The sequence below is a fragment of the Lotus japonicus genome, chromosome 3 (genome assembly GCF_012489685.1).
Source record: "Lotus japonicus ecotype B-129 chromosome 3, LjGifu_v1.2".
In the NCBI taxonomy this organism is placed as follows: domain Eukaryota; kingdom Viridiplantae; phylum Streptophyta; class Magnoliopsida; order Fabales; family Fabaceae; genus Lotus; species Lotus japonicus.
In genome coordinates, this window is record NC_080043.1 from 77,007,952 (window position 1) to 77,031,133 (window position 23,182).

General features: G+C 39.9%; 1 protein-coding gene, 2 non-coding genes and 1 pseudogene across 3 annotated transcripts; all 4 read right to left on the reverse strand.

Annotated features, from left to right (window-relative positions):
• Positions 1–6,510: 6,510 nt before the first annotated feature.
• Positions 6,511–7,237, reverse strand: LOC130746044 (BON1-associated protein 2-like). Its single transcript, XM_057598550.1, has one exon. The coding sequence runs from the start codon at positions 7,102–7,104 to the stop codon at positions 6,625–6,627; it is 480 nt and encodes a 159-aa protein (XP_057454533.1). The 5' UTR covers positions 7,105–7,237; the 3' UTR covers positions 6,511–6,624.
• An 8,209-nt stretch (positions 7,238–15,446) lies between these two features.
• On the reverse strand, positions 15,447–15,523 carry LOC130709693 (small nucleolar RNA snoR114). Its single transcript, XR_009010170.1, has one exon. It is a non-coding gene; the product is annotated as a small nucleolar RNA snoR114 (small nucleolar RNA).
• An 11-nt stretch (positions 15,524–15,534) lies between these two features.
• TRNAG-GCC (transfer RNA glycine (anticodon GCC)) lies at positions 15,535–15,605 on the reverse strand. The gene has a single exon. It is a non-coding gene; the product is annotated as a tRNA-Gly (tRNA).
• Positions 15,606–17,278: 1,673 nt separating this feature from the next.
• On the reverse strand, positions 17,279–18,017 carry LOC130742686 (BON1-associated protein 2-like; annotated as a pseudogene).
• Positions 18,018–23,182: the final 5,165 nt, after the last annotated feature.

The following is a 23,182-nucleotide window of genomic DNA, read 5'->3' on the forward strand; positions in this document are numbered from 1 at the left end:
GATTGTAATGAATCATAAACCACACAAATCGATTTTGTCATCGTCCCGTTGGGTTCAAGCCGTCGCCCTATTGGGCCAAGGTCAAAGTTCTCGGGCTTGATATATATAGGGCCCAAGGTGTGGTCTAGAACAATTTTCTCTCATGGTGCTTTCTGATAACTTTCACATGTCTTTCACTTTATGCACTACAAGAAGACCCGTCTTTATTTTATTGACGGCCAAAAGCTATCGACAAAGGCAAAGATAATCGGTAATTAAATATTTCTGACGGTTCATGTTATATTAGTGCAGGGTTTGTCACTAAATTTTTAATAACAGTTTTTCAGAAAATCCTTAGTAAATTAACAGTTTCTGTTTTAAAACTAAAAAACTAAAATAGCTAAATGAGATGTTTTCAGTTTCAGTTTTTAGTTTTCAGACTCAGTTTCTAAATGTTAGAAAACATATCATTCAAACAATTTTTTTTTTGGAACAAAGATGCTAAAAGAAAACAAAAAGACACGCTAGCGCCTCAGAAACTGAGTGCCACGGTAATCTTCCGCCAACAAAGGAACGACATCCACTGGAGGGTTTGGACAGGAAACTAAACCAACTAAAGCCTGAAGCACCCTCCTTGGCGAGCAAGTCCGCCACCGCATTCCCCTCCCGGAGAATATGCTCAAACTTGACCCGCCACTCTTTACCCAGGAGCTCTTGAATCATTCCATACACCGCCATATACTTATGAAAGCACCCAAAACCCTGCTGCAAGAGGGTGAGAGCATGCTGCGAATCAGAGAACACAATCACATGACGGGCGCCACGCTCCCAATAGAGACGTAAGCCAAAGAAAATAGCTAGAAGCTCTACTTGCAAGATTTCTGAGATCCTAACAAAGGCTGAGAAACCATACTGCCACACTCCAGAGGCATCACGCACAACCCCTCCGGCACCAGCACGACCTGGGTTCCCAATGGATCGGAAGAACCATCAACATTCAAAGCTACCCACCCATCCAGGGGAGCACGCCAAGCAACCCAACGGGGACCATGCGAGGGGGTAACGAGCTCAGAGTATTTCCCAGCACCCGCGCAATAGAAGCAGCATGATGAAGAACCATTTGCCAAGGCTCAAGCACGTTGTCAAAGGCAAACTTACAGCGCCTCCGCCAAAGGAACCAGGCATGAAGGAGCAAAGACGCAGCGTCTGAACGCGGAACAGAAGCGACCCAAGCTGCCATCGTGGGGGCGCTAAAAAAGTCTTGGGCCAACGACATGGCTAAATTACTCCAAACTCACCTTGAGGCAATACAATCCCTGAAGCAACGTAACTGAGTCTCCGGCAAAGCATTGCAAAGTCGACACACAACAGGGATGTAGACCCCGCGATTAGCATTCACATCCGCAGTAGGGAGGGAATTATGCAGTGCTTGCCAGGCGAAGATACGAACCTTCTTCGGGACAGCCAAACTCCAAACCCAACTCCGCGGGACGATCGGAGCCTCGCCGGGCAGACGCAACAACAACCAGTTGTAACAACTTGCGACCGTGTAAATTCCATCCAACGATTCTGCTCAGACCAACTGATCTGCATAAGCAGGGTGGGTATAAGCAAACTCTGATTGAAGCCGCTGAACCACAGGGACCGTGAGAGGCGTCGCTAAGCGCTGGAGATGGCACATCCCTTCAGAAAAAAAAACATCCCTCACCCGTAACGCAGTATCAGAAATGTGGACATAAGGAACTTGCAAACCAAGAGGCCCAGAGCCACTCCAATTGTCAAACCAAAAGGATAAATCACCTGCTCCAATACGCCAGGAAAAACCATCAAGAATCAGCGGTCTAACTTTCATCAAGGCATTCCAAAGCGAAGAACCACGCTTAGCCCCAACATGAAGGAAGGGAGCTTGCTGGCAATACATACCAAGCAACAACTGAACCCAAAGTTTCTCAGGAGAGTGAACAAGGTCCCACACAATTTAACCTAGCATAGCCACATTCGCTAAACGGGATTGCCGGATGCCCAACCCACCATTTCACTTAGGCAACGAAACCTTGCGCCAAGAGACCATATGCATGCCACGTCGATCACCATGAGCCCAAATAAAATTACGCGCCATCCCATCAAGCCGGTCACAAACAGATTGAGGGAACCAAAGAAGTTGCATAGGATAAACCGGAATACTATTTAAAACGGACTAGTGTAATCTTACCTGCCTTGTTCAATAAGTTGCCTTTCCAAGATGCTAACTTCCGAGCCACCCGGTCCACCACATAGTCAAAATCCGAAGCTTTCTGTCTCCCTCTCAAAATAGGGAACCCCAAGTACTTATCCAAATGCGTGGTAAAAGGAATAGAGGTGACACTAAGAATCCTCGCTTTCCTAGACTGCTCAACTCCGCCACCAGCAAAAGCCCTAGACTTCGCAACATTAACATGCAAGCTAGAAGCTAGGCAAAAGTCACTGAGGATCTTATGAATCAACTGCATCTGGGAGACCTTCACCTTAGCAAATAATAAGACATCATCGGCGAAGAAAAGGTGAGAGATAGATAGGCCATCCCTGGATATAGCCACCGAGTGCCACCTTCCCTGATCCACCGCATCCTGAATAACAATAGCTAACCGCTCCATGCAGAGAACAAACAGATAAGGAGAGAGGGGATCCCCCTGTCTCAAGCCCCGGGATGGAACAAAATGATCCAACTTCATCCCATTCCACAACAAAGAAAGAGATGATGATGTCACACAAAACATGATAAGCTCAATCGAGATAGATGGGAACCCGAAAAACTTCAAAGTATCTCTCAAGAACTCACAGCTAACCCGATCATAAGCCTTCTCCAATCCCATTTAAAGATAACATTGCGGTTCCTCTTCCCAGTCATGTGATGAATCATCTCCTGCAAGATTATGGCATTATCAACCGTTCCTCTACCCGGAATGAAGCTATTCTGAAGAGGGCCAATAATGTCCTGGAGATAAGGTCGGAGCCTATTAACCATAACCTTGGTAATGAGCTTGTAAAGCACATTGCACAAGCTAATGGGTCGGAACTCTCTGAACGACGTGGGCACATCCACCTTAGGGATTAACACAATTAAAACCTGGGCCAAGACAGGATCAAAAGAGCCATGCACGAAAGCATCACGCACAATATGCCTCACGTCATCATCCACAATATGCCAGTATTGCTTAAAGAAGAGGGCTTGGAACCCATCCGGCCCCGGGGCCTTCAAGGATCCCATGTGAGATAGAGCTGTCCACACCTCCTCCTTGGTAACAGCTTCACATAAACCATGCTGATCCGCCGTAGTAAGACCTGGAACTGAGGAGGAATTAATAGCATCCACCCTCGTGGGTTCAGAAGAGTCGAAGAGTGTATGGAAGAAACTCCGAGCCTCCCGCCTAAAAACCTCCTCATCTTGACACCACTCTCCACCAGGCAAGGATAAAGCATACACCTTGCTCCTCTTACGGCGGACAACAGTTTGCATATAAAAAAACCGGGTATTGCGATCCCCAAGCTTAATCACCTTTTCCCTAGACTTCTGATACCGGAGCATCTCCTCTTGTTTCAAAGTGGCCTCCAACTCTTGCTGAATCTGGGTCATTGTCCACAACAAAGACGCTGAATCCACCATCTCAAGCTCACGTTGGACACCTCTGAGTCGGTTCTCCAACTCCCTCTCCGTTGGAAAACATCCCCAAAAGTTTGTTTATTAAAATCCACCGACTTTTGACGGACTTGGTCAAGGTTCAAATGGATTGGTGTTGCTACATCCCATGTCGAAGAAACAACCAATTCGTAAGCTGGGTGGGAAATCCACATGGCCTCAAAACGGAAAGGCCGAGGCCTTTTATTCTGAAGAAGACAAGCACACTTGATCAGTAAGGGGTGGTGATCGGAATACCAGCGAGGCAACACCGTAGCACCACCCTCCTGGAACACCGTCCTCCACTGAATATCCACAAGGCACCAATCTAGCTTTTTCAACAACAACGACTCTCCATCTCGTTTTCTGGCCCAAGTAAACTGGTAACCAGAGGGGTGGATATCCAGCAGATCACAATCATCAAGCATAGAGGCAAACTTCTCAGCCCTATACGCATGGAAGACACAACGATTCTGGTCTAAGGGAAGGAGAGTCTCGTTAAAATCTCCAGCCAACATCCAAGGCTCTGCGATGCGACGTCGAAGTCCCTTCAAGTAATCCCAAGCGCGTGGTCTATCCGAGGGAGAAGGGCTAGCATATATACCAGTGCAGCACCAAGACAAAGCTAGTGCAGCAATCCTAATTGTGACTGCATGACTAACCGATTCCACCACAGAGAAGGAGAAGGGTGCATGTTCCTGTTTCAAGCACCAGATGCCTCCCGATCGACCATTGGCCTCTACCAGGTAAACTGTTTTCCAGAAGCTCATCAAGCCACTGAACTGAACTTTGGTCTCAAACAAAAAGATAAGGGTAGGATGGTTAACCCTCGGTAACTCCCGAATGTGTCTTTTAGCCGACGCATTCGCCGCTCCTCGAACGTTCCACGCGAGAACAGAAAAATCGTTGTACTCTATCATGGAGACATTATGGGCGCACACACAGTGGAGGGGCAGCACCATCACTGGCCTCCATTACCCATGGGTTCATCTGGCGGCTTCTCCTTAGTATTCATGTCCATAACTACCACACCTTGCATAACTTGATGAGCATCGCTCTGAGGCATCCCCTCTGTCTCGCTGCCCAATACTGGCTTAGCCTTGAAGAGCTTCCTCACGACCACACTATGGGAAGTTTTCGTTGGAGCACCACCCCTTTGCTTGGTTGTCACAGGGGTCACTAGGGTGGTTCCGGTGTTCCCCCTACGTCGTTTGGATGGGGTATGGATTGGTGACGTGGTACCTGCTGAGAATGGAAGATTCAAGACAAGTTCCAAGGAGTTTGGGGCAGCCGTTTCACGCGCACGTGATCCCAGGGAAATCTCGTTTTGGATCTGGACCCCCTTTAATTTCGCGCCTTGATTTGTTCCACCGTTATGCTTTTGTTGAGGTGGCTTTTGGAAATTCAAATTCTTTTTGCCTTTCTTAGTTTTAACCTCGGTCCAGCTGTCCTCAGGTTGTACGTGCTGGCCCCCTTTCCCTTTAACGGCTTTAGGGTTTTCTGCTTGTGTCACTGGCGCTGACTTCGTCGTCAACGGCGGCTGCTGCTGCACAGCTGAATCCGACGGTAGTTGACTCGGGCAGTTACGACTGAGGTGACCGTAGCAGCCGCAATGATCACAAATCATGCGTATCCCTTCAAACTCCACCCGAATCCACTGGTTTCGAAACCAAACTCGTGTAGCAACTGGTTGGCTCAGATCAACCTCTATACACACACGTGCATAGCGGCCGTGATTCATCTCTCTCGTATTAACGTCAACCTTGACTGGCTTGCCCACAGAGGTAGCGAGGGCAAACAAGAAACTCTCATCATAGTATGCTAAGTTGAGGCCAGGAAATCTGATCCAAACCATTGTCTTAAGTGCCAAGGTTTCTGATGTAACGAAATCTGGGCTCCACAAGGACACTGCCAAACATCGGTCAAAGATCATCCACGGTCCCCCATTCAGCACCAGGTCTTTATCCTCCGGGAGATCGAACTTGACCATGTAGACGCCGTTGTCGACATCGATGATCTCGAAACCTCCCTTCGGTTTCCATAGAGCCTTCAGTTTCGTTCTCATGAAAGTATACCCCAAGTTTTTGCCTAGGACCTTGATCACCAAGGATTCCTTCCAGGCGGTGCTCAAGTAGTTGATGACAGAATCAGCCACAAACACCCTAGGGAGGTGATCCCCTCCTCAAACTCGACACGCGCAAGCTTATTGGCAATGAGGTCCACCCGCTGAATCGGTAGGGCTGTTGTGCTATCTTTACGCCCAAGCACCATCTCTCTAAATGTTGGCCGGCGATCCTTCGCCTCGTCGCCCCCCTCCGGGGGCTTTTCCAAGCCTAACATGGCAAGGGACACACGTGCTCTCTCTCTCTCTCTCTCTCTCTCTCTCTCTCTCTCTCTCTCTCTCTCTCTCTCTCTCTCTCTCTCTCTCTCTCTCTCTCTCTCTCTCTCTCTCTCTCTCTCTCTCTCTCTCTCTCTCGGGTGAGTCAATTCAATTTTCTTCTTCTGACAACTGTTTTTAAAAATTGTTTCAAAAACTGAAAATTGCAATAAAACATGTTTAAAAAATATGCACATGTATTGCCTAAAATATACCATATATAGCAACATGCACAAACTTATTCATGTTGCACCTTTAAACAACACTATATATTTACCCATTGCATATACCCTTGCTAAAAATAAAAATCGGTAGGAAACACTTTGTGTATTTGAATTTTAAAGCCTCATAACCTTGTTCTGGGTTTTATAATACTTGTTACTAAGTTTTACCAGTGGCTCCTATTCTTGTATGTTGAGTTTAAGCACCGCATGTGCTTATATTTGAATACATTGTGCTTATATTTGAATACATATTTTGACTTATAAAATAGTTAACCTGAGAAAAATAATATTTTTTGAATAAATTTGAATTAGGTAGAAAAAAAATGCTATCTTTCTAGCATTGAAAATATCAGAGCACCCCTAAAGTTTATGGATTCCAGTTGGATCGATCACCGACATCCTTCACACTTTGGCACCATTTCCTTCATTTGTTCCGCAGCCGAAATCTTACATGATCTCTCCGGCACCACCACCCTCACCGCAAAATGAAGCACCCCATTCTGCTTCCCTTCCCAGTCCCTCAACCTATAACTCAACACCCGCAAGCAACTATCCGGCACATCGCCGCCCAGAAAATCCGAAACCGCTATCCTTGCCACCCCAACCGGCCGAACACCTTTAAACTTCCCGCACTGCACCTCGAACGTGATGGACCTCGCATGCGCCGGCATGTCCAGCAAGAACTTCTCATTCCACGAAAGCAAACTCGAGTTGCTATTGTTTTTGTCACCTTCACCGCTATCCTTCACCGTCCTCGTGGTGCAGCAGTTAAGAGACTCCCCCCGAACGACGACGTAGGCGTCGTCGGTTACGCGGAGGTTTTCGCCAGATATAACGGTGATCTCTAGAGTACGTGAGCTTAACCCCATGGCAGAAAATATAATCAAGTTATGTAGTGCAAAAAATGAATGAATGTGTATGTATATATATATGAACTAATCTAACTTTGTGTGAAAAGTTGGTTTGTTTAATTTGCTGGTTGTTGTGAATTGTTGTTGTGCTTTGATCATAGTTATATAAGTCGATGAGTTTTGGTTTGGAAAGTGAGGGGAAGCAGTGGAAGAAAGAAAGAGCGAAAATGATTTGTTGTTTCAGTGTAATTGAATTTGAAACAATTGTGTTGACCTGTGGCTTCGGACTTTGACTTGGTATATATATATTTTATATACTCCGCGTGCCCGCGCGGCACGCCGTTGGATACGCTGTTTTTCCTTTTTTGGGTGACAGTGGGAAATAAAAACAGTTGGAGACGCTGTTTAGTTAAGGCAAAAATTGCACCGACTATTACTAAATTAAATAAAATGGCTTTTTTTGAAAGATGCAAATATAAAATTGCACCGACTATTACTAAATTAAAGAAAATGGCTAAAGAAATCATAAATGTTTTGCATGGAGAAGACGCGTGTCTTACAAGAAAGAATGAAATTTTAATGGACACTGTTTAACTTATGTTTTAATTAAATATTCGAGTATAACTAAATGATGAATAACTCATTATACATTTAACCGATAAGAATAATATTTTGATCATATATAGCTAGGTAGTAGGTACTATCTCCGGTCCTATTTATAAGAATTAAATTGCCTCACAGAGAAGTTAAAGTAAAATTAATATAATAAATTTGTTTAAAATTAATGTTAAACTTCTAAAATTAAAGTTTAAGGACATAAGAAAGTGCAATTAGTTTGATTAGGAATGTCAAAATTACTCACACCTACAAATATCCGCGGATAAAAATATGTTATGGATAAAAATATCCTCACCCATGAATATCCACAGATTTATTTAATGAATATTTTTATTATCCATTTATTATATATAGATGATGTATCTTATGAGAAAGGTAATCTTATGTGAGAAAATGAGAATAAATCACGACCGTTAGATCTAACCATCAACGGTCAAGATTAAAACATTAAGTCATGTGACTTTTTTAAGTGATCATGTGACAATCACATGACCATTAAATTCTTTTAATCTTAACCGTTGATTGTTAGATCTAGTGGTCGTGATTTATTTTCATTTTCTCACATAAGATTACCTTTCTCATAAGATACATTATATAATATGAGTGGAAAAGAAATAAATGTATGAATCAATCATTATTTTTCTCATTTACATTTTACACTATTAAGGTTTACACCAAACAATTTCCTCCTAAAAAGAATTAGTCGACGTTGAATCCAATCCATTACCATCCTAAAGTCTGTCAGCTCATTACCCCTCACCTTATGTGTTGAACAACTTTACTTCACTGACCCGCAACAAGCGTCGTCTGATCTACTCAACAGATTCTATTAATGTCGATTGTGTGAACAAGGATATGATATAATGCACGTACGTCACCAAGCAATTAGCTAGGTAAGAACTGGATATACACCAATCGAAGCTGAATAATAATTAACTATATCTGAGCTTACAGATGCAAGGTCGTAGAAACTTTGTCTCATAAACCGAGTGAGTCTTTGTGAAAAAGAAAATAAAAAATGAAACCACCAAATCATGAAGTTAATTTTCTTTAGATAGCGCAGTTTAATTATACTTCTGTAAGCGATTTTTGTTTCGTTTCAACAAGTCAAGTTTTTATATTCCAACCTAAAATGAATAGAAATTGGAGAAATTATTCATGACTTGCGGAGAAATTTTTAGGTGGAAATAATCCAAATGGGATATGCATATCACTTACCGACATTGTACTCAACGACGGATTTATGTTATAGAATACAGAGGATGAAAGCTATTGTTCCCACAGCATTTTCATTTATCATACTGTTTACACTAAATTTTGGTAAACAAACAGAATTCAAAAGCAATTTAAGGATCGGATTCGGAGTCCTTTTTGGATTCTTTAGTGAAGACGTTTTAAATGTCAAGGTTGAGTTTTTGTGAAGAACGGTATGAACAAAGGGGAAAAAAGAGTAGAGGATCGAAAGGAAAAAGATGAACAAAAAATAAAAGGAAATCAAAATGGCAAAGGAAATGAAATTGCATTGAAAATTAAAGGTGAGAATCACAGCACACTCTTAGTCTCTTTATAGTCATATGTCACATGAGACTTTGAGGCATCCATGGAGAGTTTTAAGTAATTGTGTGAGTCTACTTACATTACAATCAGAACTAATATTTATAGACTAAGTTTCTGATAACTATTCTTGCCCACTAAAGGACATGTGTTTATTTAAAATAAACTGCCTAAGCCACTAATAACCTCCACTTAAGCCACTAAGTAAGTGCTAGTAACTGCTTCCTTTGACAACCTCTTCCGGTAACTTTCCACCTCATAACTTCTGCTGCTGACTCTTCATCCTTTGTTCGGCTTCTTTCCTTCGAGGGTCTCCATATCTTCATCGAAAAAGTGGCTTCAAATGTTGTTCATGGTTTAGTCGAAAACATCACTATGTCGAGCTCTATCAATTCTTAATATGCATACATATATAGCATCCAAATCATGTTCTAGTATTGTCATGATTGGTATTGCCACAATCTCATTCTAAAATCTAGAAGAGATTGACCTTGGCATAATATATAATAGTAGCCAAATCCATAAGCCTCCAACATATAACTTCGAGTAACTCTGCCAATATATGTCATATATATATTTCGACTAAAGTACACCTTGGCATTAACATGTTGCCATGTTTTCTCACTCTGTCTAATAGCCTTTGCCATTGATTTATATACTATCAACACTTGGGTCGAAGAAGTGTTTTCTCTTATCTGGTCGAAATACTGGTCCAAGATATCCTTAATTACAATTTCGACCCCAGCAACTTCTACTAATTTGGCAGTAAAGTATAAATTACACTGAAACATGTCATGCATCCATGTACACCGTATCTCAATGGCTAATTTCCAAACCTGTAAATATTGGTGCTAATAGAGGCCCCCAAAATGTTGTTTCTCGAATGAAGTGAGAGGAATAACATTTTGAGTTATATCACCAAAATTTTAACCAAACACCCCATGGTCTTTTGAAATCACTTAACCAATTTTCCTTTGAATTTGTAACTCTCCATTTCGATTGCCAACTACCATCTTCATCTTCAGTATATAAAATTCGACTGAGCCATTTAATGGCTAAGAGATTAGTCAAAAATTATAGAATTGGAATAGTTCATGAGCAAACCATGATTCATTCTCTTTGGTCGAAGATATATCCTCTTTTAACTACGTCGAAATACTAGTCTAAGAACAATTTCGACCCCGACATAATTATGGCAATATGTTTCATCAACATATAATATCATTCCAAAGCCACTATCAAATCTCGACCATGAAAACATGTTCCAGTACCATTATATGCATTTCACCCACATGGCCTTAAGTGTCCAAAATAGAGTGCATTGAGATAAACCAATAAAATGGTCGAACATCATAGTGGTAAGCATCAACTAATGAAATCAATGAAACCACTAATCCCAGGTCAAAACTTTCCACCTGAATATTTGTCGAACTTGAATCTTCGGTCATGAAGACCGTTTCTTTTGTTTTATTTTCGGCCACATAGGTCGTTATTCGGCAATATATGCCGAAATTCAAACTAATATATTTATATTTCAGCCAATTCCTTTTGGGGTTGAAGTTCTTGGCAAATCTTGACTCCTTTTAACCATCATCTTCTGATAGCCACTTGTAGTCTTCAATCCTTTGAAGGATTTTGCTGGAAATTCTCTCTTAAATTCAGCCATATTCACTTCATTCTCATCACTATCACTATCCTCATCAGATTGATCAATTTCATCTTGACCAATTTCAGGATTTTGAGTGGCTCTTATGCAAGAACTTTCTTCTCCTTGAAAAATTTCTTCAGGCTTGTATTTCTCAAGCCTTAGTTTCTCTACTCTTTTAACCTTATGAGCCAATTGAGTCATATCTATGAACTCATCATTAACCAAATTCTTTTTAATCGAATAGTCTAGGCCCCCAATAGCCATTTTTACTAATTCGAATTCAGGCACATGAGTAGAACATCTAGTTTCCATATGCCTAAATCGAATTAAATAGTCATCTATTGGCTCATTCGGTTGCCTCTCAACATTAGCCAAATCCAGTAATGACACTTTGGTTTCTCCTCTAAAGAATTGCTCATGAAAAGCCATCTCCAATTCATTCCAATTATGGATCGAATTTGGAGGTAGAGTAGTAAACCATGTGAAAGCATTCTTCATCAAGGAACTTGGAAAATATTTCATTTTCAACTGTTCATTGTTAGCAAGATCACTAATTTCAAGCTGGTACCTTGCAATATGTTCAACAGTTGATTCACCTGTGTCTCCTGAAAATTTAGTAACTTTTGGAACCTTTCCTCCCCTTGGAAGTTCTGCTTGAAGAACTACTTCAGAAAACGGAGACGTGAAATTTGGACGATTGGCATATCCAACATTGAAACCATGATGATTTAGAACTTCTTCGACAGCATTGGCCACATTTTGTGGCCCCCCATAGTCATTTTGATTTCAATTAACTAAGACGTTATTGTCTAAATTCTGATCAAAATTCTGTGGCCGATTTTGGACTGAATTTTCTTGTCCATTCAGAACTTCGTTTGGACCAAAATTCTGATCTTGAGGCTCATTTTGACTAAAATTCTGAACTTGAGTCAAATTAAGAGGCTTATTTCTGCCATAATCAGTGACTCGCTGAAATGTTGTGTCCAATGACAGCGCCTCAAAAACATCAGCAATTCGACCCAGTTGTTGAGCCGCTTGAATGAGAGGATTAAACATAGTTGACATTTGTTGTGTCAACATGTTCACCATATTGTACCTACTTTCATCAATTTGTTGCCTAATTGATTGTAAATCAATATCAGTGGTTGAATTTGATGGAAATAAATTCAATGAACCACTTTGAATCAAAGGCATGATAATTCTCATTGTGCTGAATTGTATATGTTCTTGACCATTTTGATTTGCTCCTTCCCCAAATGCCAAAGCTTGGCTTCTAGGAGAAATAGTTGTCATTAAAGGATCCGTAAAAATCATCTGGGAACTACCAAGACCAGCCATGAATTCTAACGGCATTCCATGTTGTGAATTTGGAACATACCTTTGGCTTGAACCAATTTCTAGATGAGGAAAAACTGAATCAACTTGGTTCACCATTGAAGAAGATTGTCCGTAATTTCCAACATAAGAGGCATTATGTCTTGTATTGCTATTAGACATTTTGAGAAAATTCTCAAACACAAACAAGAGCACCAATGTGTTAATTGGCGTTCAAGTTTAATCTTGGCATAAACTTGAATCACGTAAGTGCCCAGACCAAAAATGAAGTCACGATGGTCTTTGACAATTTGGTCTTGAATTCTCAAAACCAATATGTGGAACTAAATATTGAATACAGATTCAGGACCAAATACAAATGACACTTTAAAACTTAGTTTTCACTAAAATGGTCCCACTGGGTGTGCCAATTTGTTTATACTGAATTTTGGTAAACAAACATAATCCAAAAGCAATTTAAGGACCGGATTCGGAGTCCTTTCTGGGTTCTTTAGTGAAGACGTTTTAAATGTCAAGGTTGGGTTTTTGTGAAGAACGGTATGAACAAAAGGGAAAAAAGAGTAGAGGATCGAGAGGAAAAAAAGGAACAAAAAGTAAAAGGAAATCAAAATGGCAAAGGAAATGAAATTGCATTGAAAATCAAAGGTGAGAATCACAGCACACTCTTAGTCTTTTCGTAGCCATATGTCACATGAGACTTGGAGGCATCCATAGAGAGTTTTGAGTAATTGTGTGAGTCTACTTACATTACAATCAGAACAAGTATTTATAGACTAAGTTTCTGATAACTACTCTTGCCCACTAAAGGACATGTGTTTATTTAAAATAAACTGCCTAAGCCACTAATAACCTCCACTTAAGCCACTAAGTAAGTGCTAGTAACTGCTTCCTTTGACAACCTCTTCCGGTAACTTTCCACCTCATAACTTTTGTTGCTGACTCTTCATCCTTTGTTCGGCTTCTTTCCTTCGAGGGTCTCCATATCTTCATCGAAAAAGTGGCTTCAAATGTTGTTCATGGTTTAGTCGAAAACATCACTATGTCGAGCTCTATCAATTCTTAATATGCATACATATATAGCATCCAAATCATGTTCTAGTAATGTCATGATTGGTATTGCCACAATCTCATTCTAAAATCTAGAAGAGATTGGCCTTGGCATAATATATAATAGTAGCCAAATCCATAAGCCTCCAACATATAACTTCGTGTAACTCTGCCAATATATGTCATATATATATTTCGACTAAAGTACACCTTGGCATTAACATGTTGCCATGTTTTCTCACTCTGTCTAATAGCCTTTGCCATTGATTTATATACTATCAACACTTGGGTCGAAGAAGTGTTTTCTCTTATCTGGTCGAAATACTGGTCCAAGATATCCTTAATTACAATTTCGACCCCAGCAACTTCTACTAATTTGGCAGTAAAGTATAAATTACACTGAAACATGTCATGCATCCATGTACACCATATCTCAATGGCTAATTTCCAAACCTGTAAATTTTGGTGCTAACACCTACTAATAATATATATCATATATAATAATAATAGTATATCAGGTACAAATATCATATATTTCCACACACTTATAAGTTATAGTGTCATTACATTAATCAACTTTTATTAATTACCGTACTAGTGCAGTTCCAGACTTCTGATCACCGCTTGCTTTAAATTTTTTTCATGTAAATTTCTTTTCATGTTTTTTCGTATTAAAATTTTGCATCTATATATTTTCACATGTATTAAATAGGTATAAGTGAAACATTTTAAATATTTATGAAAAGAGAGATAAACACAAAATATCAGCATAAAGGAAAATGTAGAGAATTTTCACATGACATGATTATGAGAACCAAATAGAGTAGTTGACTTGTTAGCTAAAAAATCAAAACGAGCTAAATTATTATTTGCATTGTATTAGATGATCCTCTTCAAGATTGTAGGAATGAATTTTATTCACGAAGTTTGCCCTAGTTTAGCACTTTTATAGTTGAACTTTTGTCCTTTTAACACACAAAAATGACGTGTTAAAATCATATCTAGTATTGCCCCATAAGATAAAATTTCTGGATCTATTACTGATTATACTGAATAATTGTAGCTAGAGCCAATAATGATATTTTCAATCTATTATGATGTGCTTGATAGGTCTCGTGATCAAGAAAACATCAAGTATAGGTATGAATGGCGAGTCATTTGAATCGGTGGGCGGTGAAAAGAAGGGATGTGTTCCATGCTCCAAAAGGTTTGATGCTAAAGGTCCATCTCACGTGTTCCTACATGTGATAGGATAAAATATCAATTATATATGTATAAGAACATGGCATTACATTAATGAAAGTTATTACATTATAAAAAGTGATAAATGTTAAATTAGACTCTAGGTTTGTAAGCGAATTTGATTTTCGTCCTATCTTCAGAATTTTTTATGGTAATGCTGATTGTGATAATGTTGAGTGGCAAGCGAATACTTATATCGCTTTATTCATATTATTTTTAATTAAATTTATTTTCCACATAAATAATTAATAAGTAAATTCAATCAATAAAAAACTCTATGAATGATAAGATTCACCTTCAAATATCTCTCTGTGGAGCTCTTCACTATCAATACTCTCGACAAGAACAACATCCATATGAGGTGGTGATGGAGGTGGGGCGGAAGATGATTGATGGAGGAGGTGGTGGTGATAGTAAACCACCAAATACAACACTTTGATTCATGTTGCAAGTATTTTTCAACATGTCAAATCCTAGATTATGATTAAATTAAATATCATGGAAATGTTCTCTCATTTAAACTTAGGTATGGTTGTTTTTTCAAAAATCTTTTACGAGTGCAAAGTTTCTTCTTATCGGCGAGCCTGCTTAACTCGATCAGAACAAACAACTTTTAACGATTAATGAATTATAAATATTTTACTGCCAACAATGTAAAAATGATTTCATGGACATGTTTTTTTTCCTTCCTAGGCTCTGTTAGTAAACAAATAAAAAAAAATAAGTCTGAGATATGAAAACATTTAAATAATTTTGAAACAAATAAATATTGAAAAAATTTATTGTTTTTTTTTTGAAAGTGATAAAATTTATTGTTGATCTCGATTTTTTTTGAAAAAATGAGAAGTCCAGTATATTTCTTCTTGTTAGGTGGACATTTTTGTGAGTATGACTGTTGTGACAAAAAAAATTGAAGGAGCTCAGTTGTACAACGTGTCCTCAGAGGATCAGACGGTGAAGGACCCACCATCACATTTAAATTCATCATCGCTCCAACCACTTTTTGCACCAGCCGGGAATCGAACCCGGGTCTGTACCGTGGCAGGGTACTATTCTACCACTAGACCACTGGTGCTTGATGTTATGTACTCGCATTTTACTAATTATATACTTTAGTAAAGCCTCGACATCTTTATTTGTGCGTCCAAAGCCAGTGTTATTGTACAACAAAATTTGGATTAAGTTAATTATTTAGAGTACAACACAATTGATAATCTTTTGAATAAAATATTAAGTTGAGTTTGGATTCGTCTAATATTTAAGTAAAGAAATCGAATTTTCTTGAAAGAAAATTAAATTAAATTATATTTTACGATATTTCAAGATTAATTATATTAATTCAAGTGAAAAATGTTATAAATTCCCCTAGTATATAATAGGCTTTCAAATATATTATTAACAAAACATACTTGATTCAATTTTAGTCACTCAAAGGAAAAGACTTAAATACCCTTTTGGTCCCTGAAATTGTAAAGGGAATCAAACCTGATCCCTAAAAAATTTCGTATCAAATTGGGTCCCTAGAATTTGATTTTTAATCAAATTGGATCCGAAGTGTGTTTGAGTCTGATGTGTCATATTTTTTATCCGGTCAGCTTTTCCACATGGTTTTTTTTATTTTTCCATGTCATATATATTTTTCTTTTTTTTATTCCAACTCATTTCCTATCACTGATATGAGAAGAAGAGACGAAGAAGAAGGAGAGAAGAGGTGAGAAGAAGGCTTCCGCCATCGAGCTTTACTTCACCATCGTCCTGCACGCACCGCGCCATACTCCCCACCCCACACCGATTCACCACCACCAGCAAGCTGTCGTTTCCTCTCTCGATCCCTAACCGCACCCCACACGAGAAAAAGTAACTGTGTCGGTGTTCCAAAATTGGTGGGTTTTCTGGATCTGGAAGGGGAGGAAAAGAAGAGGTGAGATATGGGTTTGGTGGTTCACCAAGCTTCAAACCAGCCTCACTCAATTGCTCTCCTTCTCGCACCATGGATGAAAAGTGAAGAGTTTTTCCTTGGCTTAAATACAACTCTTCACTTTTCATCCATGGTTTGTGTGTCTGTATTTAACATTATTCAAAATAAAAGGTTAAATATGTAGTGTTAAGCTTTTCACTTTTCACTTTTCTTTTTGTAATGTTAAACTTTTCTACTTTTTTTTAATGTTAAAATTTTCATTTTTTTTATTTTTAAACTTTTTAATGGCTCAATTTGTCCTATCAACGATCTCGATTTATGTCATGCAGTTGAATTGGCTTTCGCAATCCGTTTGTGACCATATTGATATTGTGGTGCGTCGTTTTGTGTGGGGTAGTGCTAATGGGGCCGATGTTTCCTTGGTGGCTTGGGATAAAATTATTCAACCTCGGAAGCAAGGTGGACTTAGTATTCGGAGTGCATAGATGAATAAAACTGCGTTGCTGGGAGAAATTATAGAGTCTCATGCAGAGGTCAGACAAGTTCTGGGTTAACATTATTGGGGCAAAGTATGTTGTGGGGCCTGACATTCTTTCGGTTGAGTCTTGTGTTGGTTCCCCTTTTTGGAGATCGATTGTGATGAGGTATATTACCAAAAAAGAAATATATGATGTACATTTTTTAAAAGGTTGTCTAAATGACTTATATGGGTTACTAACCAACAACATAATTATAAAAAAGGATGAATTCAACAAAAGCACATGTCAAATTTGTTTTCCCACGTTCATTGTGTATGTTGTACTTAATTTATTTATTTTCTTGTCCAAATGTTGTACTTAATTGAACATATCATTAATGGAAAATTTTCCAATAATAGAAAGGAAGTGCATACTTTCTTTTTTAGCACACAACAAGACAAAGCCCTTCAAAGATTCCTTTGGTAGTTTAACCACACAGCAGGAATCCCCGTTACAACTCCAGTGGTGCCATTACCGGCCACCGGCACTCCGGTCGCCGACAACGGTATCGAACCGGAACAGGAGTGATGTGACACTTTAACTCTCACTGAAATATTTATAACCCCATTTCTCCTAACCTTACTATCCCACAACCTATAGCTCAAGAATTGTAATTGATTCTCAGGCACATACCCTCCTACAAATTCACAAACCGGTATTCTAGCCATTCCAATGCTGTTACTCGCTGTAGATGATGTCCTGCATCTCACATCAATTGTTATGAACCTTGAATGCAATGGCACATCCATGACAATTTTCTCATTCCATGAAGGGTAACTCCATTGTTTGAATCTACTTTGGTTGTCCCAACTTCGCTGCTTGCATCGGATTGAACCTCCACAAATGCCTTACCTTTAATGTGCTTTCTATTCACTTGGAGATCTTCTGCTGACAAAATTGTAATCTCTATAGTTCTTGACATGTTTCTAAATTCTTTAAAGATGCGGGAAACTTGCAATTTCAAAGGGTGTAGACTAGATATGTGGACGTGTGTTGGTTGAATGGAAGAGGATAAGGGGGATTGGGTTATAAATATATGGTGTTTTGAGAAACCTGAAAGAAACATGAGAGAAACAAGAGAGAAGGAAAGAGGTTGCTTCTATTAACTTGCTGTAAATTGATTCTTTTGGTGTTTGGAAATTGAGCAGCTGGAAAACATGGCAAGTGGTCCGGAAAGTCATTGCTGGACGGAGCAAGGAAAGTGTTAATTTGACGGCTGGTTCCACACGTTGGAGGATAATATTAAGAAAAAAGACTGCGGCTGTTATACTTGACGCCTGACGGTGGAATCCACGAGGAAGTTTCTATCCAGTTGGGAGGAAAGAAAATATCAATAGAGAGAAAAATAGTTCCTGACTAAGTCAACTACACTAGTTGTTTGGAAACATAGCAGCTTGACTTCTTGTGTGCAGTAGAGATTAATTTGTTGACTTAATTAAATAAAATTATTATACGATAACCTTGTCACGTGATATTAACAATTAAAAATATCGCATTGCAATAACAAGGTTCAACACAGTTGATAAATAGCAGAACTCCTTAAGCATTCACTTTAAGGTTCGATTATCGAACACTTTGTGTAGAGAATAATTTTTTGGGAAGGGCATTGAGAATTTGAGATTAAAAGCTCAATAATTACTATGCTAGTGAGAATACTTTGCTACAGAAAATGATATAGATACTAATTATCTCCATTGCTTTCTCACCCATTCCTTTTCTACAGAAATTAGCTAACTCTTGGTGGCCAAAATTACATGTAAATTAACAAAAGAAACGACAAACAGAGAGAGCATTTTATATGCTTTAGGTATAACATTTCTAACAATATACAACCCCTAAACTAAAATTTCTCAAGGGAGCATGTTGCACCTGCTATGGCCAGGCCCAGGTTTGGCAAAGTCTACAATAGGAAGCCCAAGTCCACTGGCATTCTGTCAAATGACAAGGCCTTCTAGAATGTTAGGATTCCTAAATAACCACCTGATGAGGTGTTATTATTAGTATTGGTGAGTAGTACAGCTAGGGGGGACCACTAGGGAGTGAGAGGAATATATGTTAGTTATGGTGAGAGAATGAGGTAGGCTTGTTTTTGGGCTTAGGATTGGGAGAGAAGAGCACTCTCGAATTGCTCTGTTTATTTTCCTTTGTTTCTTGTATTCTCTAACACAATTTCTGGGTTTCATACCAGAAATTCAGTATAATCAATACAATTTCAGTTCCAGTTTCCTTCATATTTTCTGGTACCTACATTGGTATCAGAGCTCCCGATCCTGAGGGAGCTTTTATGGTGGTTACGCGAGCTGCAATGGAGTCCAGAGTTGATGACCTTGAGCGATCTGTTACCCGATGAAGGAGATGGCCACGGAGCAATTTGAGGAGCTCCGGCGACTCATCATGAATCGGAACGGAGGCGACGCGAGGAAGATCGAACACAACCCAGAAACCGGCGACATCGCGAGACAGAGAGCGAGATCGCGACGCTTCGTCTTCGCACTCCGGGTCGCGAACCGGGTCACGAACCGGGTCGCGTACTCAGACCACAGCAGGGAGCGATTCGATCACCCCCATCGCGTCCATTTGCGTGCTGTGACTGGAAGAAGGGTCGACATCCCATGTTTGATGGAAGCGATGCTTATGGGTGGATTAATCGTGTTGAACGGTTCTTCCAACTCAGTCGTGTAGGGGAGGAGGAGAGGTTGGAGATGGTGATGATTGCCATGGAAGGGAAAGCACTGGGATGGTTTCAATGGTGGGAAGAGCAAGCTGTGGAGAGAACCTGGGAACCTTTCAAGCAAGCCTTGATAAGGAGATTTCAACCCACCTTGGTTCAGAACCCTTTTGGCCCTTTGCTTAGCATTAAGCAAAAAGGGAGTGTCATGGCCTACAGGGAAAGCTTTGAAGAGGCAGCAGCACCATGAGAGGTGCTGATAGGGAGATCCTGAAAGGAGTGTTCCTTAATGGATTGCAGGAGGAAATCAAAGCTGAAATGAAATTGTACCCTGCTGCTGATCTTGCAGGATTGATGGATAGGGCCTTGTTGATTGAGGAAAAAAATTCTGCTCTCAGAGGAGAAAAAGGAAAGGATGAGGACAAACGTGGTGGAAGGATAAGGGTGGGTTTGGAAGCAAATCTTCAAGTTATGGGGGAAAGCACATAAGTTATAATTCCAGTCATCAGGGGAAGAACAATACTGGACAGGAAACCAAACCAAAAGAGACCCAGGACGATGGAGGGAATGAAACTAAGAACCCTGAGAAGAAGTGGCAAGGGGACAAAGACTCTCTCAAAATGAGTTGCAAGAGAGAAGTAGAAGAAGATTGTGTTTTAAATGTGGTGAGAAGTGGGGAAGAGAACATGTGTGTGCTAAGAAACATTTCCAATTCATTCTCATTGAGGGAGATGAAGAGGAAGAAGAGGAAGACATATTTGAAGAAGCTGAAGATGGTGAGTTTGTTTTGGAGGGAAAATACTGCAATTGTCTCTTAATAGTAAAGAGGGCTTAACATCTAACAGGTCTTTCAAAGTTAGAGGAAGACTTGGAACAAGGGAAATCTGGATTCTGGTAGATTGTGGAGCAACCAGCAATTTTATCTCCCAAAATATTGTGAATGAACTAGACTTGGCTGTTGTAGCAACCACTGAATATGTGGTGGAAGTTGGAAATGGGGCCAGAGAGAGAAATTCAGGAGTGTGCAAGAATTTGTCACTGGTAGTGCAAGGAATCCCTATCACTCAACATTTCTTTATCCTTGGGCTTGGGGGCACTGATTTAGTCCTGGGAATGGATTGGTTAGCCAGCCTTGGGGACATTGAGGCCAACTTCAAAGAACTTATTATTAAGTGGAACCTTCAGGGCAAGCAGTTTGTGTTACATGGAGAACCGCAGGGTAATAAAATTCAGGAAGCTTGCAAAAACATAAAGAGCACAAGGAAGAACAAAGACCTGGATTTCTGCCTTTCTCATGAGTTTGTAGAAGGTATCAACATAGCAGTAGCTGAGGTCCCTGCTGAATTGAGAACCGTTATTGAAAAAATTCCCTGTGGTGTTTCAAGAACCTCATGGGCTGCCTCCTAAGAGGCCTACTGATCATGCTATTATACTGCAGCAAGGAGCAGCAGCACCAAACATAAGGCCCTATAGGTATCCATTCTACCAGAAAAATGAGATAGAAACTAAAGTGCAGGACATGCTCAAGAATGGGATTATAAGGCCCAACATTAGTCCATTCAGTAGCCCTGCAATTCTAGTGAAGAAAAAAGATGGAGGGTGGCGTTTCTGTGTTGACTATAGAGCCTTGAACAAGGTTACTATACCAGATAAGTTCCCTATACCTATAATCGATGAATTATTAGATGAGATAGGTTCTGCTGTTATCTTTTCTAAATTGGACTTAAAATCTGGTTATCATCAAATAAGGATGAAAGAGGAGGATATTCATAAAGCAGCTTTTAGAACTCATGAAGGACATTATGAATATCTAGTAATGCCTTTTGGGTTTCTAATGCTCCTTCAACCTTTCAGGCCCTCATGAATCAGGTTTTGAAACTCATTTAAGGAAGTTTGTTTTTGGTTTTTTTTGATGATATACTAATCTATAGCAAGAGTTTAGAATTGCACATGGAACATTTGAGGTTGGTGCTCCAAAGCTTGCAGGAAAATCACTTAGTAGCTAATAAAAAGAAATGTTCATTTGGCCAACCAGAATTGGTCTATTTAGGCATGTAATCTCCAAGCAAGGAGTAGCTGCTGATCCCTCTAAAATCAATGACATGCTGAATTGGCCTCAACCCAAAGAAGTGAAAGGGTTAAGGGGTTTCTTGGGTTTGACAGGGTATTATAGAAGGTTTGTGAGGAATTACAGCAAGTTAGCTCAACCTCTAAACCATCTCCTCAAGAAAAACAACTTTGAATGGAATGAGGAAGCCAGTCTAGCTTTTGCCAAATTAAAGGAGGTAATGACTACTGTTCCTGTGTTGGCAGCACCAGATTTCAGCAAGGAATTTGTGCTTGAGACTGATGCATCAGGAAAGGGGCTTGGAGCTGTTTTGATGCAAGAAGGGAGACCAATTGCATTCATGAGCAAGACTTTATCTGACAGAGCTCAGGCAAAATCAGTATATGAAAGAGAATTAATGGCTGTGGTTTTCGCAATCCAGAAATGGAGGCATTATTTACTTGGTAGCAAGTTCCTAATCCACACAGATCAAAAGAGCTTAAAGTTCTTAGCTGACCAGAGATTGATGGGTGAAGATCAGCAAAAATGGGTTTCCAAATTGATGGGTTATGATTTTGAAATCAGGTACAAACCTGGAGTAGAAAACAAAGCAGCAGATGCCTTGTCCAGAAAAATGCAATTTTCTGCCATCTCATCTATTCAGTGTGAAGGCTGGAATGACTTAGAAGAAGAGTTATTGGCTGATGAAAAATGTAAAAAAATCATGCAAGAGCTATTGACACAAGGGCAATCTCTAGCAGGGTATCAATTAAGGAAGGGAAGACTATTTTATAAGGACAGAATAGTGTTACCAAAGGAGTCCAGCAAGGTTCTCACCATACTCAAAGAATACCATGAGTCTGCTCTTGGAGGCCATGCAGGGGTCTTTAGAACTTATAAGAGAATCTCAGCTCTATTTTACTGGGAAGGGATGAAGATGGACATTCAGAAATTTGTGCAAGATTGTGAGGTTTGCCAGAGAAACAAATATGAAGCATTGAATCCAGCAGGTTTGTTACTACCTTTCCTATACCATCACAAGTGTGGTCTGATATTTCTATGGATTTCATAGGGGGCCTTCCTAAGGCAATGGGGAAGGACACCATCTTTGTGGTGGTTGACAGGTTCACCAAATATGCCCATTTCATAGCTCTCTCACACCCCTATAATGCTAAGGAAGTGGCTGAAATATTCATAAAGGAGGTAGTAAAGCTACATGGGTTTCCCAATACCATAGTTTCTGACAGAGACAGAGTTTTTCTTAGCACTTTCTGGACTGAACTCTTTAGATTGGCTGGAACCAAACTGAAATTTAGCTCTGCCTACCATCCTCAAACAGATGGGCAGACCGAGGTAGTAAATAGGTGTGTTGAAACCTATCTCAGGTGTGTGACAGGAACAAGACCTAAGCAATGGCCAAGATGGTTGTCTTGGGCAGAATTTTGGTATATACCAACTATCATTCTGCCATCAAAACCACTCCCTTCAAGGCCTTATATGG

Excerpts from the sequence above, each read along its gene's own strand:
- LOC130746044 (XM_057598550.1), bottom strand. The coding sequence starts at position 7,104 with ATGGGGTTAAGCTCACGTACTCTAGAGATCACCGTTATATCTGGCGAA.